The 25,529-nt window shown below is 35.8% G+C and overlaps 2 protein-coding genes across 3 annotated transcripts; both read left to right on the top strand.

Annotated features, from left to right (window-relative positions):
• The first annotated feature begins 4,322 nt into the window (after positions 1 to 4,322).
• LOC120192513 lies at positions 4,323 to 4,829 on the top strand. The gene has a single exon (XM_039195286.1). The coding sequence runs from the start codon at positions 4,323 to 4,325 to the stop codon at positions 4,827 to 4,829; it is 507 nt and encodes a 168-aa protein (XP_039051217.1).
• A 7,982-nt stretch (positions 4,830 to 12,811) lies between these two features.
• LOC120192415 (auxin response factor 7-like) lies at positions 12,812 to 19,290 on the top strand. 2 transcript variants are annotated; one of them, XM_039195199.1, is made up of 13 exons: positions 12,812 to 13,227; positions 13,848 to 13,957; positions 14,057 to 14,152; positions 14,540 to 14,596; positions 14,722 to 14,877; positions 14,984 to 15,068; positions 15,413 to 15,503; positions 15,634 to 15,798; positions 15,905 to 16,100; positions 16,349 to 16,487; positions 16,585 to 18,401; positions 18,569 to 18,759; positions 18,836 to 19,290. In XM_039195199.1, exons 1-13 carry the CDS (start codon positions 13,185 to 13,187, stop codon positions 18,957 to 18,959), a joined length of 3,270 nt encoding a protein of 1,089 aa, XP_039051130.1. In that variant the 5' UTR covers positions 12,812 to 13,184; the 3' UTR covers positions 18,960 to 19,290. The 2 variants fall into 2 exon arrangements, with proteins under 2 accessions (XP_039051130.1, XP_039051131.1); XM_039195200.1 differs by lacking the exons at positions 12,812 to 13,227; positions 13,848 to 13,957; positions 14,057 to 14,152 and adding an exon at positions 14,164 to 14,354.
• Positions 19,291 to 25,529: the final 6,239 nt, after the last annotated feature.

Raw genomic sequence — 25,529 nt, 5'->3', positions numbered from 1 at the left:
TACGTACTCTTTTTCTTCCATGTCAAAGACGATCATCATCTCGGGTACATTATTTTTCTTCAAACTACCAATTGTAACTCTATGTTTAAATCAAAAAATAATAATAGCTAACCGTTGGGGCGCACATTAAAAGGTCTAACGACCCGAAGCTTATCGTCTCGTCGCCGACGATTCAGTCCGATTTCAGTGAGATTTCAACAGCCTCTCATTTCTTTCTCCTTTAATCATTGTGCTATGGATTGGCGTAAGCTATTTGGGTGCCAAGCTGGTCACGAATTCAACTTTTCCCCCAAAAAATCGAACGATAAATCCCTAATCGTTCAACCTCCCCTTGAGGTCCTCGAAGCTGGTACTGCTGAATGGAAGAATTCTCTGGTGGGTCAGTTCTTAGGGGCTTCTCCAAATTTTATCTCCCTTCAGCGTACAATCGACAAGCTCTGGAATAATCCTTCGAAGGGTGCTCGTGTGCAGGTAAGTATAGCAGGTAATAACCTCTACATTTTCTCCTTCAATTCCGTTGTTGCTAGGGATTGGGTTCTTGAGAACGGCCTGTGGCACATACTCAATAAACCACTGATTATTCGTAAGTGGGAACCCAACCTGCAGAGATTGAACTTTGACCTTTCCAGATTACCTATTTGGGTTCATTTATACAACGTCCCCTTAGAGCTCTATTCAAGAGATGACCTTAGTTATTTAGCAAGTGCTCTTGGAGTTCCATTAACAATGAACTCAATTACTGCTTTGAAAACTAGGCTAGAATATGCTAAGGTCTGTATAGAAATAGAAGCTAAGGAAGACATTCCCGAATCTGTTGAAGTTCTTCTTGCAAATGGTCAAACTTCAACAATCTACGTAGATGTTCCTTGGTACCCTATTAAATACAGGAAATGTAGCTCTTTTGGTCATTCTGATAAAGAATGCTTTATTAAACCAAATTCTGCTCCACCACAACTCAAAATCTGGAGGGTAAAGAATACTAACACTGAAAACTCTGTTCAACAAACAGAAAATATTGAAACCTTGAAGGTTCCCCTACTGGAAAAAACTGAAAACTCTTCTTCCTCAAAGGAAATGACATCTTCTAATAATTTGGAGCCTATCTTAGAACCAGAATCTTCTTCCTCCCAAAAGGATCAGCCTTATACTGTAGAACCCCCTAAACCTCCTTCTAATATTTCAAATGAGAGAAATAATTCATTGTCACAAAACTATCCTCTCGGTGAAGAGTTAGAAAATGCTGATTCTACACTTCCTAATGGATTTACCCTTAATCCTAATGACACTCCTTCAATTCCTAAAAGAGGTAGAGGAAGACCTTTAAAGACCAAAATAAAATCTGCTTTAAGAGGCTCAACAAACAGATTTGAAATTCTCTCAACAGTTGAGGAAATTTCTTCTTTAAATGAGCTGCCAGTAAAGAAAATAAGGCCAGCAGCTGATGGAGTTGCTAAACTAATTAAAGAGCTAAAGTTAAAGAAGAAAGAACACATTTCAAAAGTCAGAAGTAACTCATAAGGAAATTCATAGGGTTCTTCACCCTCCATTTCCCAATGTTAATTTGTTTTTGGAATATTAGAGGATTCAACAATCATCACAAACAGAAAAAAGTTATGAATAGAGCTAATCTTTTCAAAGTAGATGTTCTCTGTCTGTTAGAAACTCGTGTTAAACCTGACAATTCTGAAAATATCTTCAATTCTATCTTAGGGAGCTGGAATATTCTTACAAACTATGAGTATGTTATTAATGGCAGAATATGGTTTCTTTGGAAAAAAGGAATTGACCTTTCCCTCTGTCACTCAACTGATTAAAGCATTACTGCTAAATGTCTCTTCAATAACATTCCTTTTATTATCACTGCTATCTACGGAAGTAACAATGGTTCTTCTAGAAAACTTCTTTGGCAACACATTCGTCATCTTGATTCTAGGTTTGGGTCTCTCCCTTGGATTTTGGGAGGTGACTTTAATATCTTTATTCAACATAAGGAAAGTTCTGATTATCAAATTATTGGACCTTATTTATCCTCTGAAATGGCATACTTCCGAGAATTGATTCAAGAAATTTATCTTTATGATCATCTTTTCTTTGGGCATACTTATACCTGAAGTAATAAATAAAAAGACACGTACCTAACCAGGAAGCTTGACGGAGTGTTGATTAACTCCCATTGGGCTACCTATTTTCAAAATTCTTTTGTTGAATTTATTGCTCCTGGCCCATCAGATCACTGTATGGCTCTTGCTTGGATTAACAAAGAGATTCAAATCAATAGCCCTAAGCCTTTTAATTTTTTTAATTTCTGGTGCAAGCATTCAAATTTCCTTGAACATGTTCTGCATTCATGGCATCAACCATCTCAAGGAAACCCTATGTATAAATTGTTTCTCAAGCTTAAATGTTTAAAGCCTTGCTTGCATAAGCTTAACAAGGATAACTATAGTGATATCTCTGCTGGGGTACGGATTAAAAAGAGAGAACTGGAACAAATTCGGATCTCTACTCTTAATGGCAATAATTCTTTAGAAAAAGAATTGGGTCTTCAAAAGGAACTGGTTGACTTAGAGGATACTGAATACATGTTCCTTAAACAAAAAGCTAAAGTTCAATGGATCAAAGAAGGTGACAAATGTATAAAACTCTTTCATTCTGCCGTTGTCTCTAAAAATAAAAGAGACACCATAAGAATTCTTATTGATAATGAGGGGAAAAGACTCACGACTTACGATGATATGACAAATGAAATTATTGATTTCTTCAAACACCAACTTGGTACTACATACCCTAAAGTTTCTCATTCTAACCCTTCTACCTTGAAAATTTTGCTTCAATTTCATTTGCCTATCGAGGTTGCTAGTGATCTGATTAAAACAGTTACTAATGAAGAGATCAAAGAGGCTTTATTTAATCAAGGAAATGACAAAGCCCCAGGCCCTAATGGTTTCACTCCTCTGTTTTTCAAACATTCATGGTCTTTCGTAGGGGAAGACATTATTAATGTTGTCAAATACTTCTTTAAAGAGTCTAACATCCTTCCTGCTTTTAATTCCACCATTATTGCCTTGATTACAAAAATCCAGAATCCTAGCAAAGTTAAGGATTATAAACCTATCTCTTGTTGCTCGGTTGTTTACAAAACTATAACAAAAATCATTGTCAAAAGATTGACTTCGCTTCTTCCTGGCCTTATTTCCCTCAATAAAAACACTTTTGTAAGAGGTAGATCAATTATAGACAACACCCTTCTTGCTCAAGAATTAGTAAAAGGCTATGGTAGAAATAATATCTCGCCAAGATGTTCTCTAAAAAATGACTTACAAAAAGCCTTTGATTCTCTTAATTGGGAGTTTATCTCATCCATTCTTAAAGCAATAGGGCTTCCTTCCATTTTCACTAGATGGATCGATTCTTGCTTTAAAGAAGCTATATATTCCATATCTTTTAACGGTAGTCTAATTGGATACTTCAAAGGCCAGGGAGGCATCCGCCAGGGCGACCCTCTATCTCCTATCCTTTTTGTGATTGCAATGAACATTCTCTAAAAAATTCTCAATCTTGCTGCAGGCAGAGGCATATTTGGATACCATCCAAAGTGCAAAAAAATTGGTATTACTTACTTATATTTTGTAGACGACCGCTTGATCTTTTGTAAAGGCAACCTTGAATCTATTGTTGGTGTTACTAGTGTCCTTAACCATTTCTATGTTATTTCTGGTCTGAACCTCAATGTTAGCAAAACTGAGTTTTATGTTGTTGGTATTTCTGCTCGAACTTTATACTCCATTAAATCTGCTACTAGCTTAAAACAAGGTTTTTTACCCGTTAGGTACCTAGGAGTCCCTCTTGTCACTCGAAAACTTACTGAAAAAGATTGTCTTCCTCTCATTGACAATATCAAAAAAAGGCTTCATCATTGGTCTGTAAAACTTCTTAGCTTTACTGGGCATCTTAAGCTTATTAAAACTGTCCTTTACAGTATACTTAACTTCTGGAGTAGACAATTTATCCTCCATCAGAAAGTTATCAATCGGCTTGAGCAGCTTTGCTCTCGTTTCCTTTGGAAAGGAAATGATACAACTGCTACACGAGCTAGGATTAGCTGGGATAGGCTTTGTTGTACCAAAGCTGAAGGAGGTCTTGGGTTGAAGAACATCCAATCCTGGAATAAAGCCTGTATGATTCAACTCATTTGAAAAATTCTGGCTGGAGAGGGGTCTTTATAGGTCGCATGGATACAATGCTATATTATTAAAAGTAGCAACATAAGTGATATCAACGTTAACTCTTCCTACAGTTGGACTATCAGAAAACTTGTGAAAATGAGTACTGAAGTCCTTCCTAATTTAACTGTTGGTGTCACGAATACTAAAGAAATATGGGAAGATATCAGATTTCATAGAGACAAAGTTTCCTGGCATAAAGTAATTTGGTTTCCTCTTCACACCCCTAAACTTAGCAGTATCTCTTGGATGGTCATTCTAGATCGTCTTCCTACTCGAGATAGACTTATTAGAATGGGAATTGTTTCTGATAGTCTTTGTATATTGTGTAATGAGGACAATGAATCCAGAAATCATTTGTTTGTTGAATGTACTTATGCTACTTCTCTTTGGAATTCTATTATGAATCTGTCTAGCATGCGAGATATTCACAGGTCTTGGGATTCAAGGATTGAATGGGCTGCTCAAGCTTGGAAACATAAATCTCTTCTTTCCACCATACTGAGGATCGCCTGGACTGTATTTATTTACTTCATTGGGAGGAAAGAAACAGAAGAATTTTTAATAGAGGATCAAGAACAGCAGATCAACTCCTCACGTCTATAAAGGAGCAAGTTCGTCTAAAACTTACTGACAATGATATTAATAGACTGAATTATGTTAATTCTAGACTTTGTAATTATTGGGGTATTGACTAATCCTTTTGTCTGTAATTATGTGTTTTTACTCCCTATCGGGATGATTGTTGTACATTAAACTCTTTCTTTTTCACTTGGGAAATAAAATCTATTTATCCAAAAAAAATCATCTATAATCGTCACAACATAAATTATACCATCAACAAGATCATTTGGATTTATGGTTCAGATTTTCATGATATCATTTTCGGTTTGGTTCTTGCTTTATTTGTCATCAAACTAACCTCATATGGGCATGGAACCATGGTATCATAGTTAGTAAAACCTAACATTCATGCGTAATGATCTCCTATGAATAGTCATTAACAAAACAAGAAAAACTTGTAATCCATCATCAAAAGATTCCCATCCAGTGATCACTCGGAAATGGCTGAAACTTTATTTCCACTTGCATTCGTCTATAGGCTTACATTTTTTAATAATAGGAAACAAAACGATCTATTGTCCGAAAATGGCAACACGATTCACACACATCGCACCATCCGTAACTGCAATAAGATTGACAAGAAAACCCCGCATGACCGAGGCGTTAGTCATGTCTTGTCTTCCTTTTTATCTGCCGAATCGATGCTTTCTCCAATTATAAATCACTTAACATGGAAGACACCTGTTGCATCGTGATAAGTCCCTCAACGTCATCACTTTAAAACCCTAAATTCTACCCAATAAAAGGTCAAACGAAACAGGATTTAGTTTCATTCCACTGTTGTAGCTTAGCCAACAGCTAGCTGTGATAATAACTACAATTACGGCAGCATAGCTGTGCTTTGTGACGATAAAAGATAAACGGTACGTGGCTTCCGTACAAGGAGAGAAAGGTGCAGTGGCCAACCGGAGAATCCATAGCCAGTCGTAAAGGGATATTGATTTGGTTTGGCACAGGGGAAAACGAAAGAGAAATTTGAAACACAAGAGAACCCCACAGTTTGGTCGGAGTTGGAGGTGGTTGGCCCGACAAAGGCCGAACAAATTCACATGGCTTGGGCGTGTTTTCCTTGGTGCCCCGCGGTTGCTTGCCTGCCTTGGCTATCCATGTTCTTATTACAAGTCATACATTTATATATTATTTGTAATTATCATGGTATAATCTAAAGAGATCTAGAAATATCAATTTTACCGTAAATTCTTTCTACTTGGTGGGAAATGAAAAAAATGAACCAAAAATACTTGAAATATCGTCTCCTTTCACTCGGAAGCCTAAATGAATGAGTTATAAGTGTTATAGTAATACTAAGTAAACGATGTCAAAGAAAGATGAATTATATAAGAGTGTCAAATTTTAAAATTTTAATTATATCATATTTTTGCTCCATTCTTGTGTTCATCACAAATCTTACTTTTCTTTTTCCTTTTAGTTTATTTCTTTCCCCGATGGGTGGTGCTATTAATATTTTAAGCTAAATCAAACAAAATTTAAATTTTAAAACCCTAAATAAAGAGAATGATTCCGATGCTCTACTTGACTTGGTACATAAGCCCGAGTCTTTTATTTCTTTATTTTATTTTACTGAGGAGAATATCGTTTGGTTTAGCTGTTTTCATTTAAAGCTAAGAAGCTGCTTTCTTTTATATACGAACTATATATATATCAAGCTAAAAGTTAGTGGGTCATGATTATGGACGAGTATGAAATTTAGATTTAACAGATTTTGGTTTTAATTTAGTTCAATTTTATAGGTTAAATTTTAAAATAAAAAAAATTAAATTTAGATTAAAATTTTTGAAGAATAAGATCAATCATGTTTGAATTTTTGGTAAAATAATATTTGATCGAACTAAAATAATAATATGAATATTTTTTATATATTTAGGGGTAACTATAATAATATTTAATTGTCTACATATTTTTTAGTCATGCCTCTATTTTATTAAATAAAAGTAATATATATATATATATATATATAATTTGTGTCTAGTTGGATGTAACTTTTTATCTCATAAAATAAATAATATTTCAGGTATTACGAAATCTTCCCAAATTATAATCGGATTAAATGATAAGTGAAAAGGTATAATATTCAATCGAGTTTGAATTAGTCAAAACTCGGCCATCCTAAAGCATATCTATCCTTACTATGTTATATTTTATGATATATTTGAATAGGAAAATATGAAAATAATAATAATGATTGAGCTAAAATATAACACATCCTGTTATAAATATCAAACTTTACTAATAATTAGTTGGTTTAATGGGATGAGGTACTAGATCCTTTAAGGCAATGTGAGAGGTTCCTAGCATTTATGAATGGAACAAATTAGATTGGAAGGATTATCTTTACCTCTGCAATACCTGATCCGAATTAGTCGATTAATAAATCAAAAATCATATAATTATACCTAAAACAATTTAAATATCAAACTTTATATTATTAATTTAAAGATCTATTTAATAATTAGGGAAATAGTAAATTTTTTGAGAAGGGTCATCGTTATTCTTTTTGGAAATCAATTCTTTCATATATAATACATACAAGGTAAATTAAATACTAGTATAGTGACCAAAATTTAATGACCTAAATTTACAGATGCAATAATGGAAGATTCTCATTTTAATAACCAAACTAGAATCTAAATAATAGTTTAGAAATGTCATATGTAACTAACCTATATAATTAAAAATAAATTTTGTTTACTTTAATTTTTTATTTATAATTATAATTTAATTTAAAAAGTTTAGTTTTTTTTTAAAAAACAGATGTTTATCTTCTTTTTTTTCATTATTGGTTGACTAGTGGCAATACTAATCTTAATTTTGGTCGTCGTCGCCAGTACTTTTTTATTTTTTTATATCAAATTTTTTTTTCTTTTACTTTCTTTAGTTTTTAATAATTGTACCTTTATGACACGTTTTTTCCTGTTTTTGTAATATGATTCCTTTGCCTTGGTATGATTTTGTTTATCATTGTTCTTGAAGTTGGATTTATCATCTCAACGACTGAGAATATGATGTTTATTTGTTATCATGTTGATCTTTATTGTTTTGGATCCTTAAATTAAATTTTGATACACAACTTATGTTTGTGAATTGTTTTCTCATGTTGCTCGAGTGTGATTTGCACTTTATCGATGCTCTTTCAATAGCTTCTTTCTCATTTATGATTTGTATACAAATGCGGTTAGGGATGGCAATGGGTCGGGTCGGGTTTTTGGGCCACCCGACCCGACCCGAGAAGAAAGGGTTCTCCACCCGTGACCCGACCCGACCCGACAAAATTAATTTTTCACCCGACCCGACCCGAATATATGACTTAGAAACCCGACCCGAAATAAAAAAAAATTAATTCAATGAAAACAGTGACTTAATTGAAAAAAAATATATATGGAGGGATATTATTGTAATTATCCCTAAATATATAAGATGAAATTATATATATTTTTTGGGTCGGGTCGGGTCGGATTTTTTTACCCTAAACCCGACCCGACCCGACCCGAACAGTGCATTTAAAAAAAACTCGGACTGGCCCGACCCGAACCCAAATTTTTTTAAAAAAAATCCGACCTGATCGGGTCGGGTCGGGTCGGAACCCGTCGGATTCGGGTTGAGTTGCCATCCCTAAATGCGGTTATATCTATTCATATTTGTTTTTAAATTTTTTTCTTATATGATCATTGTGTAATTTTAAGTGATTAATTTTTGTGTCAATAATTATGAAAAAAATCTTAATTAAATGTTTATTTTACGCGTATATTATAATTTTGAATATTTTATGTTTTTAATTAATCCTGTTATTTCTATAAAAATTATTTAATTAAAAAATTATACGAAAAGACAGGATCCTACACTGTGGATGCTCAAAATCAGGATCTTCACTTGTCTAGATTAACTGTAAGAGCACTTCAATTACTTCTTTGAATATTATCAAAATGTTCATAAATTATTATTATTATTATTATTATTATTATTATTATTATTATTATTATTATTTTGTGATTTAATATAAAAATAAATGTCCATGTTATATCCAAAGTTAATTTTAGGTGTTTAAATAATTTTTTGCTCAAAATAAGTGTCTAATGTTTTGAAAGTTACACTTTTAGGTGTATAGACCGTAAGTCTGTAACGACCATCAAATCCAGTAGTTAAGTGACATGTATCATGTTTATAAAAAATATTATTTTAAAAAATCAATTATAATGTATTTAAAAAACAAAAGAAAATTATAAAAATACCAAAAGAACTCAAAATATGTTAAAACATTAATTTTAGTCTTTTAGCACAACTGACGATCACCAACACTATCGATCGGCTGAATATCCAACATTGTTTTCTCGGACAATCACCCAACAACTAAAACTCTTTATTTTCGTGATTGGCCGAATACCCAATAGCCGTATAAATATAAGATTTTACGATCGGTTGGAAGGGTTTTTTCACGATGTGATCATCAATTTTATGTTGCAATCACGTATGAAGAATGAGGGTTCGGTCGGTGGGGGTTCATGCAGTCACATGTTTTTGGGCTTTCGGTCGATTGATGATGTTGGTGGCAACCAACGGTGGTAAGATATTGAAATTAAGATTTTTCGAGATTTTAATTTTTTATGATAATTTCATAAAATATTGAGTTTTTAAAAATAAATTTTAATTTTCAATTTTTCTAATAAAATTTTATATGTGTGACACATGTAAACTAATAGTATTTTTTTTTAATGATTTGTATATTTCGAACACCTAAAAGTATAATGAGAAAAATATTAGACATATATTTTAACTGATTTTTTTTTTGAACGCGTAGAATTAGTTTTATGTATAATGTAGACTATTAATTTTACATTAGCCTTATTTTGCTTAAAACAACAATTAACTATGTAAAAGTTTTAGCTTTAATTGATGTATAATGATAGATGCCCGAAGGAGGAATCAATAAAGCAAACTTTGTGACATGTGAAGATCTCCTGCTTTTGCGGCTAGTGGGCCCTTCCCAGTGTTATACATAGAAACATCATTTTCTTAGCCCTTTTTTTTAACTCCAAATATTACTACTATATTATATCAATGTTTTATAGTTTAATAATAATTAAACAAAAAATGGTTTTCTTTTTCTTTCTCTGGATTTTTTTGTTTTAGCTATTACACCGTTAAATACTTAATAATATTATGATTGAGCATTTTTTAAAATAATATGAAATTATCATAATTTTTTTCGTTTTTATGGAAATTTTTGATATTTTCAAATTTCTTTTGATTTTTGATGATGAAACATCTTCTTTCAAATCTCTATGGTAGAGAAGTGGAGGAGGAAGCAAGTTGTATATATTGATTTCATATTAACCAAATGGTGGATATTATATATCACAATAGTTTATGGTTTCATGAGTTTTTTATTTAAGGATGAGTTTATGAGTTTTAAAATGATTTAGATAAAATCTAAACTGATATAGTGGTAGGAGAAAATGAGACGAGTTGGTCGATATATTGAGTGGTCAAAGAAGACGTTGAAGAATGGTAATTGCAGTGCCGGATTAGCATTGAGACGAAACTATAGAACTTTTATCTTTGGAGGAAGAAAATAAAATTAAAAAAAATGACATGGATTACAAATGAATTCCATATCAATAAAGCCCATATCAACAAGTTTAATACTAGAGTGATTAAAATTGGAAAAAATTGAAAATCTAATGAATAAATTAAAAGAATTTAAACTTCAATGATTAAAATAAGAGTGGAAATAAAGTTGAATTATGAAATTTATAACTTACTCTTAAATTATTCAAATTCTCTGTAAAATTGGTAATTTTATAATTTATTTACAACTTTAACGTCAAAATAAGCTACGTAATTGATATAATTAATGAAGGACTTAAAATCCACTTGTCGCACTGGCAACTCTCTTCTAAGTAAAGATTTATTATTTCTGTCATGTTCAACGAACAAGACACTTGCCCTGATTAAAAACTAATTTTATCGTTATACCTAACTAAAAAACAGTTGACGTATTTAATTTTCAATAGTTATTTAAAAATATTACTATTTTTATCATATAATGATTATTTTATAATGGTATGTAGCTTTTAAAACTTCAATAATAAAAAATATTTACTTAACATGATTTAGTGATATTTTTTTTGGTTTTGCAGAAGCGCCTTTCTTAGAATTCCTTACTTTTAATTTGAAAATGCATTTGGTCCATCACGCTTTTCTCATATAGAGATGTCAATATGACTCGAATGTGACGGAAAAATTTGAAATTTGGTTAAATTGGGGTTGGGTCGGGTCGAGTATCGAACATTTTTTTTGGTATTTTTTCGGGCCAGGTTCGGGGTAAGATATTCCCGCCCGGATTATATATATATATATATATATATAATATTTTATATTAATTATATATATAATATTTTCGGGTTTGGGTATAATATTTCAGGTCGGATTCGGAGACCGGATAAAAAAAATCCCCGACGGGACGCCCCGATAAAAAATCCGTATGGGATCGGGTCAGGGACGGGACGAGCAAAACCCGCCCCAAACCCGACCCGTTGCCATTCCTATTCTCATCTCGAATGATTTTATGAAAAATATATACTACGATATGCATCTTTTCGTGTAATCCAATAAAAAAAACATATATATTGATATCTCACGTGGTACTATGTGTTAAAAATAAATGTAATTTCTATAATTAATAATTTTAATATTATTTATTTAACTAATTAAAAAATAGTACTTCATTTTAATAAATTAACCAAATATTTATTTTGTGATTTTTGGTCATGAGGAGATCATGATGATTATGATCCAAAAAAGGAAAAATCATGGAAATGATTTTTTCAGATGGTGGACCCTAACAGCCCAATCTACGGCGTACAACAGTGGTAAGCTGGAGAGAGAGGCATCAAGCCTATGGAAAACTTTAAAAATAATAATGAAAAGTGTTTTGGGAAGGAGGATGGATGGAGTACTATTATTACATAGGATATTCTTAACAACATTTTATAACTATTTTTAATCCTATAAAGTGATCAAATAATTAATTTATTTAATAGATAAAGTATATTTAGTTCATATAGTGTACGAACCAATCGACCTCAATTGTTGAGAGATTATTATTATCCATTGGTTTTGAAGTCTCGAGTTTAAACATCACGTATGCATGAATATGAATGTTTCGTGTCAAATGATTGATAATCTTTAAACAGTTACCATTACATTATATTTATCGTAGTATAATAAAAACTACCTAAATATTTATTTTTAGTAATTTAATTCTTAAATTTCTTTAATCCATATAAATATTTAAACTTGATAATTGTTCTAAATCTGTTTTGTTATAACAATAACAAAAGACCCAAATTCTTAAAATAAAGTGTAAAAGATATAAGGACTAAATTAAAAAAAATATTAATTTAAAGTACCAGATACTAGTTTATAGAATATTTTTACTCCAAGTCCAAGGAGACAAAGCCATACGCACGCACACGACGCTGCACGCGCGACCCTGCATCTCCTGAACGGTGAAAACCGAAAATGATCTACCAATATAAATTGTCTTCCTCTTAACAGCCTACACCACGCGCAACGATTAAAATTTAATTAAAAGAAGTAACTTTTCTTTTCTTTTCTTTCGTTGAATTGACCATGGTCTGATTGCTTCATTGTTCAAACTTCACGGTCTATTATAAGTCGGCATGTTTCACAAATTATAAGCTGAAGGAAAAATAAAAAAAGAAAGCTGTTTCTTTTGCTCTGGCTTTCGGCTCTCTGATTTCCCGTCGACAAGCGTGTTCCTTTCTCCCTGATCCCATAAAGTTACTTTCTTTTTTCTCTTTGTATTTTTTTAATACCAAAAATGATGAACTTCAAGTTAGCCGAGGAGCAGTTTTAGAAACCGGTCGTTAGTGTTCCATGCAGTTAGTTTTTTTTAACTGATTCAACTGTGGAATCTGATTTGTTATTCGTTTGAAGTACTATCAAAGCTTTTCACGAAGCTAATCAAAGAGAAAGCTTTGTTCGGGAAAATAACAAGGTTTTGGTCTGCCGTCTAAGTTGGGGTTTCTGATTCTTCTGGGATTTGAATGTTAATGGAAGCTGCGGCGTTTCCTTAAGCGCGTCTGTACTGATTTTCCTACAAAGGGTTGCTGCTGCAAGAATGGATGTTTCTTTTTGAAGCGTTGTGGTTTCATTAGCTAAAAGAGTTTGAAGTGACTATATGGTGAAAAAAAAGTTGATCTCTTTTATGTGTTTTGTTGGAGCAAAACAAGTGATTGGATTCCTTGAGAAAATTTCTTTCTTTTTTCTTTTTCAAATTGACCCTGGACTGTAAGCATGAAGGTTCCGCCAAGTGGATTTATGGCAAATTCTGCAGAAGGTCTGATTTCTCTTTAATTCATTCACTTTTTCTTCCTTTAACTTAGTTTCATTTTTTTTAGTCAAAATGGTCTTTGGCTTTTCCTTGTATGTCTGGTTGAGTGGTTGTCTTCCTCTGTTAAGCAGATCCCTCCCTCTGAGTTGTTTTTGGTTTTAATAAATTATTACTTGGTATTAGTTTTGTTTCAATGTTCTACGTTTGTCAATGTAAAATGTCATATCTTTTTTGAGAAATCCTATGAAATCTCATTTTGATACAAATGGAAACAAGCAAGTTTAGGTTGTGCTGAGTATCAACTTTACTCATTTTAATGGGGGAAGTTTTAGGATCAATCGTTATTTGCAAATTGAAGGTGAAAAAGAACCGAAGGATGCACCAATACATTCATTCATACATACATACATACATGTGCGCGTGTGTCAAGTTCAAATATAAAGTGTTACATAGGAATATTCATGGTAACTTTTAATTGTGGATACCAGGCAATTGGGGAGTTTCTGGATATTGGGAATTTTTTTTTTCTTCAACTGGATGCTTTTTAATAATTTTTATGACTTTCTCGTTGTATTTGATTCTTGGGATGTTTGATTAAAATTCTAGTCGGTTTTTGAAAGCAACAGAACGGAAGAATATCAATTCAGAATTATGGCATGCTTGTGCTGGACCACTTGCTTCTTTGCCTCCAGTTGGAAGTTTGGTTTTTTACTTTCCGCAAGGTCACAGCGAGCAAGTGAGCTGTTTTCCTCATTCATCCCCGTTGAATGTTTTTTATTTCGCTGAATCTTGCCTTTAATGGAATTTTCTCTAATTATGATATATATTTTCCCAGGTTGCAGCATCAATGCAAAAGCAGACTGATTTCATACCAAGCTACCCTAACCTTCCTTCCAAGTTGATTTGCGTGCTCCATAATGTAACATTGCATGTAAGCAAAACCGCAGCACCGTTATCCCAAGTTTCTTGTAAATTGGGTCATTGAAAGGGAAAGGGGTTTTGCCTAAATGAGTTTTGTGCATGTATCAGCAACTTTGGATTGACCATATCTCTTTCATATTTTAGACTTTCTTTCTATTTAACTGCCAAGTCATTTTTTGGCATAGGTACTTGGCGCATCCATGTGCTATCTGGTTAGTTTGTGATTGTATTGGCTACTTCTAGGAAGCTATTGTTGGGTGCCGAGTCATATTACAATACGTGTAGGATCCTGCACGGTTATTGGATAACGATAACTTTGTAATGATCAAAATGATGGGAGTTGTATGATTAATATATGAAGTTGATAATTAATTCGATTATTTAAACTTTGAATCAGGCTGATCCAGAAACAGATGAGGTGTATGCCCAGATGACTCTTCAACCTGTGAACAAAGTAGGTCAGCTATTCAATTTGAGAATTAATTCATGGATATTACAGAATTGCCTCCTTTTGTTTTGGGGTTCAATTTTCACATGTTGTGAAATATGGGATGAATCTTTAAAATAATTCTTGTATAGTATGACAAGGAAGCATTACTGGCATCTGATATGGCCCTCAAGCAAAGCCGTCAGCCTGCTGAGCTCTTTTGCAAGACACTTACAGCGAGTGACACAAGCACTCATGGTGGATTTTCTGTGCCTCGCCGAGCAGCTGAGAAGATCTTCCCTCCTCTGGTGCTTACAAACTTTCAATTTTAGATTCGTATTTTAGGATTTATGAGGTCTGATGGAAGCATTTTGTGTCTGTTTTCGCTAAAATCTAAATGATGATATTTGATAGGATTTCTCGATGCAACCTCCTGCACAGGAGCTGGTAGCTAAAGATTTACATGACAATACATGGACATTTAGACATATTTATCGAGGTATAGGTCTCTTCAAGATACTGCTAAGTAATCAATACTTTCTTGTCATTAGTGTTTCTTATTAACTTCCATGCTACTTGGAACATTTTGGTGTAGAAGAAATTCATTTTCTTTTGGGAAGTAGTCAAGTTAAGAATGGCCATTTTCCTTTTTTCCTTGAACATTGATGGTAAAGATTAGACAGTTTCATAGTTCACTTAAATTTGACTTAATCTTCATTAGTAATGCTTTAGGGTGATACTAATCATTCATAGCAATTTATTCTGCATATTAAGGTAGTTTACTTATTTAATGTTTATAAGCATTTGAATAACATATCTAAATGCATAATTGCTTCTTTGCAGGTCAACCAAAGAGGCACCTTTTGACTACTGGTTGGAGTGTCTTTGTTAGCACGAAACGACTCTTCGCTGGTGATTCCGTCCTTTTCATAAGGTGTGATTCATATACATACATACCTACAACACACACACATGCACAGACTTTATATGTTTGTATGCATTCCACGGAATTTCAATAGATTATTCATTTTGCATCTCAACTGAAATTCTTTGCTTAAATGTAGAGATGAGAAGTCTCAACTTCTCTTGGGTACAAGGCGTGCAAATAGACAGCAGCCAGCTCTTTCTTCATCAGTAATTTCTAGTGATAGCATGCATATTGGGATCCTTGCTGCTGCAGCTCATGCTGCGGCAAATAACAGCTCGTTTACTATATTCTATAATCCAAGGTATTGGTATGCTGCATTTGGTAGTATATAGATTCATTGTTATATTTCTAATCATCAAAAAAGGATATTAATTGAAGGTCTGAAATGATTTTATTAATTTTGACAGGGCAAGCCCTTCCGAGTTTGTGATACCCTTAGCGAAGTGTAACAAAGTTATGTATACCCAAGCTTCCCTTGGCATGCGGTTTAGAATGATGTTTGAAACCGAGGAGTCTGGAGTACGCAAGTACATGGGTACCATTACTGGTATCAGCGACTTGGATCCTGTGAGATGGAAAAATTCACAGTGGCGTAATCTTCAGGTATTTTTACTGACAACCTTAATGCCAATATTAGCCTCTGTTTTATTTTGCATTTTTATGTCAGAAGATGTTTAGGCATTATTAACATGCAGATATTAAGTTACATCATGGTTGTGTCATTCATAATACATCACTTTATCATGTGAACTTGCTACCTATTGGGGCTTATAGAAGTCAAAGTGTTGTTGCACAGGGAGGAAATACCACTTATTATTATTTTTTTGGGGCTACTTTTTTATTCTCAACAGGTTGGATGGGATGAATCTACAGCTGGTGAGCGGCCAAGCCGAGTTTCAATTTGGGACATTGAGCCCGTCATAACTCCTTTCTACATTTGTCCACCTCCATTTTTCATGCCCCGGTTTCCCAAGCAATCAGGGACGCCAGGTAAATTATATTTGCCATACATATCTCACTTTAAACATTGACAAGTAATAGGAAAAATTCAAGAACTTAGTTTTTAACCTTTTAAGAGGTTTTGCAGATGACGAGTCTGATATGGAGAAAGCCTTCAGGAGAGCTATGCCCTGGCTCGGAGATGACTTTGGTACGAAAGATGCTCCTAGTTCAATCTTCCCTGGTTTGAGTTTAGTTCAGTGGATGAGCATGCAACAGAATAATCAGTTTCCAGTTGCTCAATCAGGATTCTTTCCATCAATGTTTTCTTCAAATCCGCTCCATAATAGCGTTGGCACCGATGATCCTGCCAAATTATTGAATTTCCAAGCTCCCGGGTTACCTGCGTCAATTATGCAATTTAACAAAGCAAATACAAACCAAGTCAACCCATTGCCTCAAATGACTATGGCATGGGCCCAACAGCAGCAACTTCAGCAGTTATTGCAGACTCCTTTAAATCAACAGCAGCAGCAGCAATCCCTACAGCAATTGCAGCGACAACAGCCACAACAACCACAGCAGCAGCTTGAGCCTCAGACTCAGCCACAGCCGCTGCCACAATCACAATCACAGACACCTCCCCAGCAGCAGGAGCTACAGCAACAACAAAAAAAACAACAGACGCAACCACCGCAGCAGTTGCAACAGCAGGCATTCCTCCCATCTCAAGTAAATAATGGAATCATTTCCACTAACCAGATCCCAGATCAAAATTTGCATCAGCCAGCTGTTTGCTCGCAGCTTCAGCAGCAACAATTGCTGATGAGTAATAGCCAGTCTGTCCAAACTATCCACTCTTCCACTAAAACCTCATATCCTTTGATGTCATTACCGCAAGATACACAGATTCAGCAACAGATGGATCAGCAAACTAACCTCATTCAGAGACAACAACAGTTGCAGCAGTCACCACTACAATTGTTGCAACAAAGCTTGTCCCCGAGGACACAGCAGCAGCCACAGATGCCGCAATTGTCTCAGCAGGGCTTCTTGGAGCAGCAGCTTCAATTACAACTGTTACAGAAATTGCAGCAGCAGCAACAGCAACAGCAGCAGTCATCTCAACGGTTTCTCTCCCCAGCTGTATCACTGCTGCAGCCACCAATGGAGCAGCAACAGTCAACCCATCATCAAAACCAATCATTGCAGCAATTGCCACTGTCACAGAGCCCATCACAACCCCTTGGCAGCAATGGCTTCTCAACATCAATGCCTCAAGTTCATAACAAGCCTCATACTGCTATGAGAACCCATTCTGGTCTTACTGATGGCGATGCACCATCATGTTCAACCTCACCTTCGACAAATAATTGTCAGGTTTCCCAATTTAACTTTCTAAACAAAAACCAGCAAGTACCATCCATGTTGGTGACGGATCCACTTGTCGAGCTGGAAAGTACCCCGGTTCAAGAGCTTCAGAGCAAGCCTGATATAAGAATCAAACATGAACTACCCACCTCTAGAGGATCAGAACTGTCAAAGTACAAAAGTACCGTGACAGATCAATTAGAAGCATCCTCTTCTGGAACATCATACTGCCTAGATGCAGGCACTGCCCAGCATAATTTCTCCCTCCCTATCTTTCTAGAAGGTGATGTTCAGTCACATCCTCGGAACAATCTTCCTTTTATAGCTAATATTGATGGATTGGCACCTGACACTTTATTATCAAGGGGATATGACTCTCAAAAGGATCTTCAAAACCTACTTTCTAGTTATGGTGGCAACTCGAGAGATATTGATGCAGACTTGTCTACTCCTGCAATAAGCTCTCAGTCGTTTGGTGTGCTGAACACACCTTTCAAGACCGGGTGCTCTAATGATGTTGCCATCAATGACACAGGAGTTCTAAATGGCGGATTGTGTGCCAACCAAACTCAACGCATGCGAACATATACAAAGGTATATAGCATAGCCCCTGTTGATTATGGTTATGCTTGTTTCCTCATTTATTCTTTTTGTTCTATTCCTCTGTCAAATTTCTCCTCCCGTATTATTATGCGTCTTGTAGTCTAAATCTACAACTTTCATCGTGTCTAAATCTATGGCGCTGATTCAAAATAATGAAGGTGCAAAAGCGTGGCTCGGTTGGAAGATCAATTGATGTGACCCATTACAAAGGATACGATGAACTCAGGCACGATCTAGCTCGCGTGTTTGGAATCGAGGGGCAGCTGGAAGATCCACAAAGTTCTGACTGGAAATTAGTTTATGTGGATCATGAAAACGACATATTACTAGTTGGTGATGATCCTTGGGAGTAAGTAAATAATCCCAATCGGAACTCTTTTTAACCTTTACTTTTGGTTTCTATTAATCCTTATTTCTCCTTGCAGAGAATTTGTAAGCTGTGTTCAGAGCATAAAGATACTGTCATCGGCAGAAGTACAACAGATTAGCTTGAATGGTGATCTTGGAAATGTGGCAGTTCCCAGTCAAGCCGTGTCGTTTAATAGATAAAAAAGGTTTCAAGATTCATATAGAATAACAAATTGATAGCATAACTTCTTCACCTGTTGGACTTTGCTTGGGCTACTCAATGAAGATGCAATTCAGCCCGAGTGGGCAGATCATAGGTGTTTAATTTTAAAAATCTCTGCCATGAAGGTGGCAGGAAGATCATGTTTTAACTTTTTAACATATGGTAAGGTGCCATAAAGGACCACTGATGTATAATCTATATATAACCATTATATTGATAGAGCTGATCTGACATTAATATGTCCTGTAAATGGCGCTATGATGTAAGAGCACCTTCTATCTCTTGTACAATTTGCATGAATTTTTGTTGCAACCGATGCTTTTTTTAAAGAAAAAAATATCAATTATTATTTAATAATTAATAATTGACTGAATCCAATGGGTTTCAACTTAATTTTATAAGGTCATTTAAAAAAATGGATTTGGGTTGGGTAATTTTTTTTTTCCAAAGGATGACATCGGATTAGGTCGAGTTTTAGAGTGAAAAATATTCTACCCATACCATCCCGACCCCTATTAATCTTGTTTTCTACTTATGGTATGTGTAGAACTGGAGCATTTGTGTTTATTAGTATATATTTGACCAAGCAACTTTCCAAGAAGTCGAGGATTTTAAACAATGTCTGCATGTCAACGGTGAATTCATTCATAAACAGTCGAAATTTACAAGGCAGGAAACATCCTCGTTATGTAAACTTGAGGTTGCCACTTGCTAGGATTGTGGATGGGTCTGATACGAAAAATGAAATTATATCGTAATTCAATAAGATTATCGATAAATACGATTACTTAAAATATGTTTTACAACTTATTTATCTGTTTTATGAAAGTATTGACTTCGTTTACGCCTATAGAGGTGGAGTTGTAGGACTTGCTTTGTTGTTCATTGACACGGTGGTGCGGTATGTGAGAAAGAGATCGACTGATGACAAGTAGAACGTCGTCTCCCGTTAGATCATCATGCATGACGTATAGCATAAGCCCGTGGTGCTATGAAAACGGCTATTTTCCTGGTATATCACCGGTGATCGGTATTATTACCGATCTAACACCGGTCAGATTATATTTCTCGATCTAACACCCTTAGCAGGAAAGCGTGCCCCTTGCGTCGAGCTATATGTTGATTTGGCGCCACGTGGGTATAGTGCGCCCCCTGCCCCGCGATATACAGTGATCTGGCGTCACGTGGGTATAGCGCGTCCCCTGATCCGCGCTATACGCCACGTAGGGGTATAGCGCGGATCAGGGGCCGCGCTATACGTCGTACCAAAATTATATTTAACGCGGTCCCTGATCCGCGCTATATCTTTTTTCTGAATAATTACATATAGCGCGGTGCAGGTACCGCGCCTTATATGCTTATAAATACACTCCTCCGGCTCACAACTCCTCGCATCTCTCCTCTCTTATAAATTAATACAACAATTCCGTCAGCGAGTAATAATTCTCGTAATCTTCTCAAATTTGATTTAGAAGTTCGTGCGATTTTTCGTTATAAGGTAATTTTGTTATAATTTTTTAATTATACTTATTGTTTATTATCATTATTTGAAAAAAATATTATATTAATTATTTTCAATTAATTTTTATGTTTGTAAAATTGAAAAGCGGGAGCATATGTCGAAATAGTTTTGTGGTGCAGGTAATAATATAAAATTATATTATTTAAATTATTTACGTTGATGTGTAAAAAATTTATTGTGTTATATTTTTGTTCATATATAATTTATTTAATCAGGTTTGTTTAAGTTATTTTTTTTGCAGATATAATATTGCCGCACTTTTAAACTTAAAGAATGGCGCGACTTTCAGCTATTGTTTATTATGATGGTGAAATTCGAGAAAATGAAACCGGCATTGTTTTCGTATCAAATGAGCATGTTAAAATATTATTCAAGAGAAACATAACTCTTGAGGAGCTAATAACAAAGATTTCGAGGAAGATTCATGTTGGAAGTAACAGAAGAATGTCGTCGTTGCAGTACAGATTTCCAACATCATTGTTGCCATTAACTTATACAGCGTTCGAACTTTCGAACAATGATGATGTTCAAATGATGGTTGAAGCTCAAAGTAATTATTCAGACGCCGCTATTGAGATGTATGCACATTTTGTTCAAGTGCGTGCTGTTCGGGGTCAATCTTTAAGCTCACACTATAGGCTGGCTGAACAAGTTGATAAAATTGACAGCCCGACTACAATAATGTGTAATGATTTTAATGCCATAATGGGGAGACATTCATCCGCAACTCCTTACGATATGTACCGAGTTGGGTACACGAACAATCCGTATGGCAACACCGCGTCCAGTTCAAGGGGAAGGCATTCATCTGCAAATTTCTTTGACCATATGGAGATGCCATCGACGTAACCATCTGTGCAGTTTCCATTTGACACGATGGCTTCAAGCTCTAGGGGGAGGCATTCGACTGCGAGCTTTTTCGATCTCAATGTCGATATGCCTTTCAGTTCAAGGGGAAGGCGTGCAAGTAGTAGGTTCTTCGACCTAAATGTGGAGAGCATGGAGGAACCATCATCTCCACCAGAAGAACCGCTTCGTGAGCCTGGTGCGGATGGTGCTGAGACTGGACTATTAATTCACCCAGAATCACCGCAATTCAACTCCGATGATGATGAAGTTCCAGGAAATGTGGCACAAACTGACCCTCCTGCACACATGTATGAAGCTGATTATGGTGCAATGTACGGGCCAGAATTTGCGGATATGCCTTATCTCGATGACTATGGATATTACTCATCAATAAATAATGGTGAGTTATCTTTAGGCATGGAGTTTTCAAGCAAAGAAGAAGCGATGATGGCCATAAAAAATTACAATATCTGAAATTCTGTTCAGTCCAGAGTCAACCGATCGACGACCGAAAAATATGTATGCTACTGTGCCCGACGTGAAAACGAATGCAATTGGATGGTTCGCGTATCGAAAATGAAGAGGAAAGACAACATATGGGAACTAACAATATACAACGGTCCTCACACATGTTGTGCTGGAGGGGTCAACCAAGATCATCCGAACTTGGACTCTGAAGTGATATGTCAAGCCATCATGCCCATGGTAAAAGCAAGCTCTCATATAGCTGTTGCAGTGTTGATTTCAGCTATACAATCGCAGTATGGGTAAGTGAAAGCAAGTTAGTAAGTTATACATTTTTTGATCATTTTAATTTTGCAAAGAAAGCAAGTTAGTAAGTTATATATTTTTTGATCAGGTTACGAACTACTTCCTCGAACGTTTGAATCAATGCTTCAAGATTTACGGGCGAGGAAGGATACGATTACATCAGCCTTATCGATAAAGAAATGTGGACGAACGCATATGATGGTGGATATCGATATGGACACATGACGACCAACTTGGCTGAGGCAATCAATTCAACCTTAAAGGGTGCATGTCACTTACCTGTAGCGGCTTTGGTAAAAACTATATATTTTCGTTTGGGGGCGCTTTTTGCGAAGCTCGGGGGACAAGCTCAAACCTGGATGCAAGGCGGTCATGTCTATTACCCTAGATTAGTTGCAGATCTACAGAAAAAAAAATTGATGCATCAAATGGAATGTCTGTAACAAGTTTCTCTAGAAGGCATGAAATGTTTCGTGTCACAGAGTTGCCCCGACCTCTTTAAGGGATTGAAGTTGTGTCGTTAAGAGTAAATCTAAGGGACAGAGCGTGCGACTGCGGGTTTTTTCAAGCTCTGAAGTATCCATGCTCTCATGTGATAGCAAAATAAAGTAAGTATTAAATGAGAAATAATAAAAAATTACAATTAAACAAAATAAAGTAAATACAAATATAATAAAAAAAATCTATCGATGCCTGCGTCGAGAATGTGTTCCGCATGGTGGTGGCTGTCGATCTCGAGGAGGATTTCTTCGTATCACTGGTTCTGACTCCTCGCTGTCATCATCATCGTCAATTCGTCATAGTCGTCGTCATCGTCGTCGTCGTTCTGAGCAGGTACATCAGGTTGATGAGGAGCTGATGACGATGAAGCACCTCCATAGAATAAGGACCTTAGAGGTATATGACTGACTATCCCATCGGCATGTGAAAACTGGGAAAATCCAGACATCGCTGAGTGTGAAAACTGTACAAGAGGTGTCTGTGCTGCGACCATGGGTGATGAGGATGAACCTGCCAAATATCCAGCATATGAACCCCAAGTCGAATCTGTAAACATAGACCCATAATAGCCTCCAGGATGGGTCATCTGTGACGGTGGCGGTGGCGGGGTCATAAAACCAGGTGAAGGCGGCGGCAGCGGCATCTGGTAATGGAAAGGCGATGGTGGCATCATATATGGCTGCGGCATCATATATGGCTGCGATATCATATACGGCTGCGGTAGCTGCTGGGAAGGTCCTGCTGGTGCAGCTGAGGATGAACCGAAAGCACATGCTCTCCGTCTACGAGTCAGGGGACGATGGTGCTGTGTCGGTGAACGTCTCTGTCGACGTCGTGGAAAGGTCTACCATCGTGCATCCTCGGGAAGTAGAAACGGTTTCTCGTTACTGTTGAACCACTCATAATAATCCTCAACATACATCAAGAAGTCAGTAAAAATGGGCTCTCTACGTGGAAGGCGCCGATGTCGATCCTCCCACAACACGACCCACTCATGATGCCTTACCAGCCAATTTGTATCTGTCTTGCCACATCTATCTAAGTTATGCAACTCGTCCATATTGCGAGGTGCTTCCGGAATTGGTTTAAAACAACCAAACTGCCGGAGCACGCGATCAGTGGAGTGCCACTCGACGGTCGCATAACAGATCAGAGGGACCATCGCCATCCAAACATCTGATGGACCCTCAACTCAGGTGGGATCACCGCCCTCACATCATCAGTAGAATATGACACCCATTCAAACTAAAACAAATAATATATAATTTTTATCAAAATAATAATCTAATTATATAACTATAATCTAAAATCGATTTTTAAACATTAAAATTCATACCTGTGTGCCAGTCTTCTGATCGATTAGCACCCTAATTTTTTCTAAATCATCAGGTAGCTCCTGATGATTTTTCCTATCAGTAAACCACCTATTCAAGGGAAAAATATTATTATACACTGTATAAAATTATTAATATACAAAATCAGTTTTATAATTACCTCAGAAGTAGTGTAAATAAGAATGGGTTCTTCACAATGGGACATAAAAAGGGCAATCGATACCATGTCCAAGACTGCAGCAGCAGGAGACATCCGCCAATAGCATTACGCCTGTAGTCAGTGGCTCCACACATCTCTCTGTACAGCAAAGCTAAAACTGCCGAGCCCTAACTGAATGATCCGACTAGACGAAAGTCGCTAAGATGTCGCAACCACATGCAGTGAACTAGGATGCGCGATTTATCCGGCATCAGCAACCCTCCTATCAGCTGCAGTATGCATGCCCGTGCATATATCTTAACCTCATCCTCAGAAGCGTCTGCGCTCAACTCCCGAAAATTGGCATCTAACCAATTTAATGATATCCTACCTCCGATAAAATTTTACGGGACACGTCCTAGACTATCCTGACACAAAGTAGTCAAAGAACCGGAAGCTATCCCCGATATCACATCTCCATCCACCGGAAGCCTCAGGTGCATAGAAACATCCTCAAGCGTGATCGTGCACTCTCCGCACTGAAGATGGAATGTGTGGGTCTCCGGCCTCCACCGTTCTACTAAGGCAAAAATCAGGTCTGACTCTATCTTACAGTGACCCTGATATCTACCTAGTAACCGAATCCAGCCTCTACTAAATACGGCAAGACACGGCTGGGTATCATTAACTTAAGATTCTTAATAAAAGGATCTAATACACGGTCCTTCTCCTAAAAATAAATAATTACAAAAATTAATTCTTAATCTAATAATCATGCATTAAATGAATCAACTAATTATTACTAATAATTTAAATTAAATTAAAACGTTAAAATATTACCGTATCAGCAAAATGTCGAGATATTTAATTTTTAATCTAATAATCATGCATTAAATAAATCAACTAAATATTACTAATAATTTAAATTAAATTAAAACGTTAAAATGTTACCGTATCAGCAAAGTGTAGAGATATATGATTTCCATCTGAGCAAAGTAGATTGTCTTCCATTATATATCTGCAAAAGAATTATATTAGTAAAATATTAAATAAAGTAAAAACATAATAGTAAAAATATTATAAAATATACCTTAAAAAGATAGTATTTGAGAGAAATTTAGAGAATTTGAGAGAATTTGGTGTGATAAAAGTAATTGAGGATGGGAATATTTATAGGGAGGATGAGGACGTGAAGGGTTAGTAATTAGGGGTATAAAGCGCCCTCTGCACCGCGCTATACCCCACTTGTCAGATATCTAGGTATAGCACGGATCAGGAGGTGCGTTATACCCACGTGGCGCCAGATCATCGTATATCGCGGGGCAGAGGGTGCGCTATACCCACGTGACGTCAAATCAACATATAGCGCGGTGCAGGGGCGCGCTTTCATGCTAAATGTGTTAGATCAAAAAATATAATCTGACTGATGTTA

Source organism: Hibiscus syriacus, unplaced genomic scaffold (genome assembly GCF_006381635.1).
Source record: "Hibiscus syriacus cultivar Baekdansim isolate YM2019G1 unplaced genomic scaffold, ASM638163v2 tig00116975_pilon, whole genome shotgun sequence".
Lineage (NCBI taxonomy): Eukaryota > Viridiplantae > Streptophyta > Magnoliopsida > Malvales > Malvaceae > Hibiscus > Hibiscus syriacus.
Note: the sequence above shows the minus strand (reverse complement) of the source record. Positions and strands in the feature narration are given on the sequence as shown.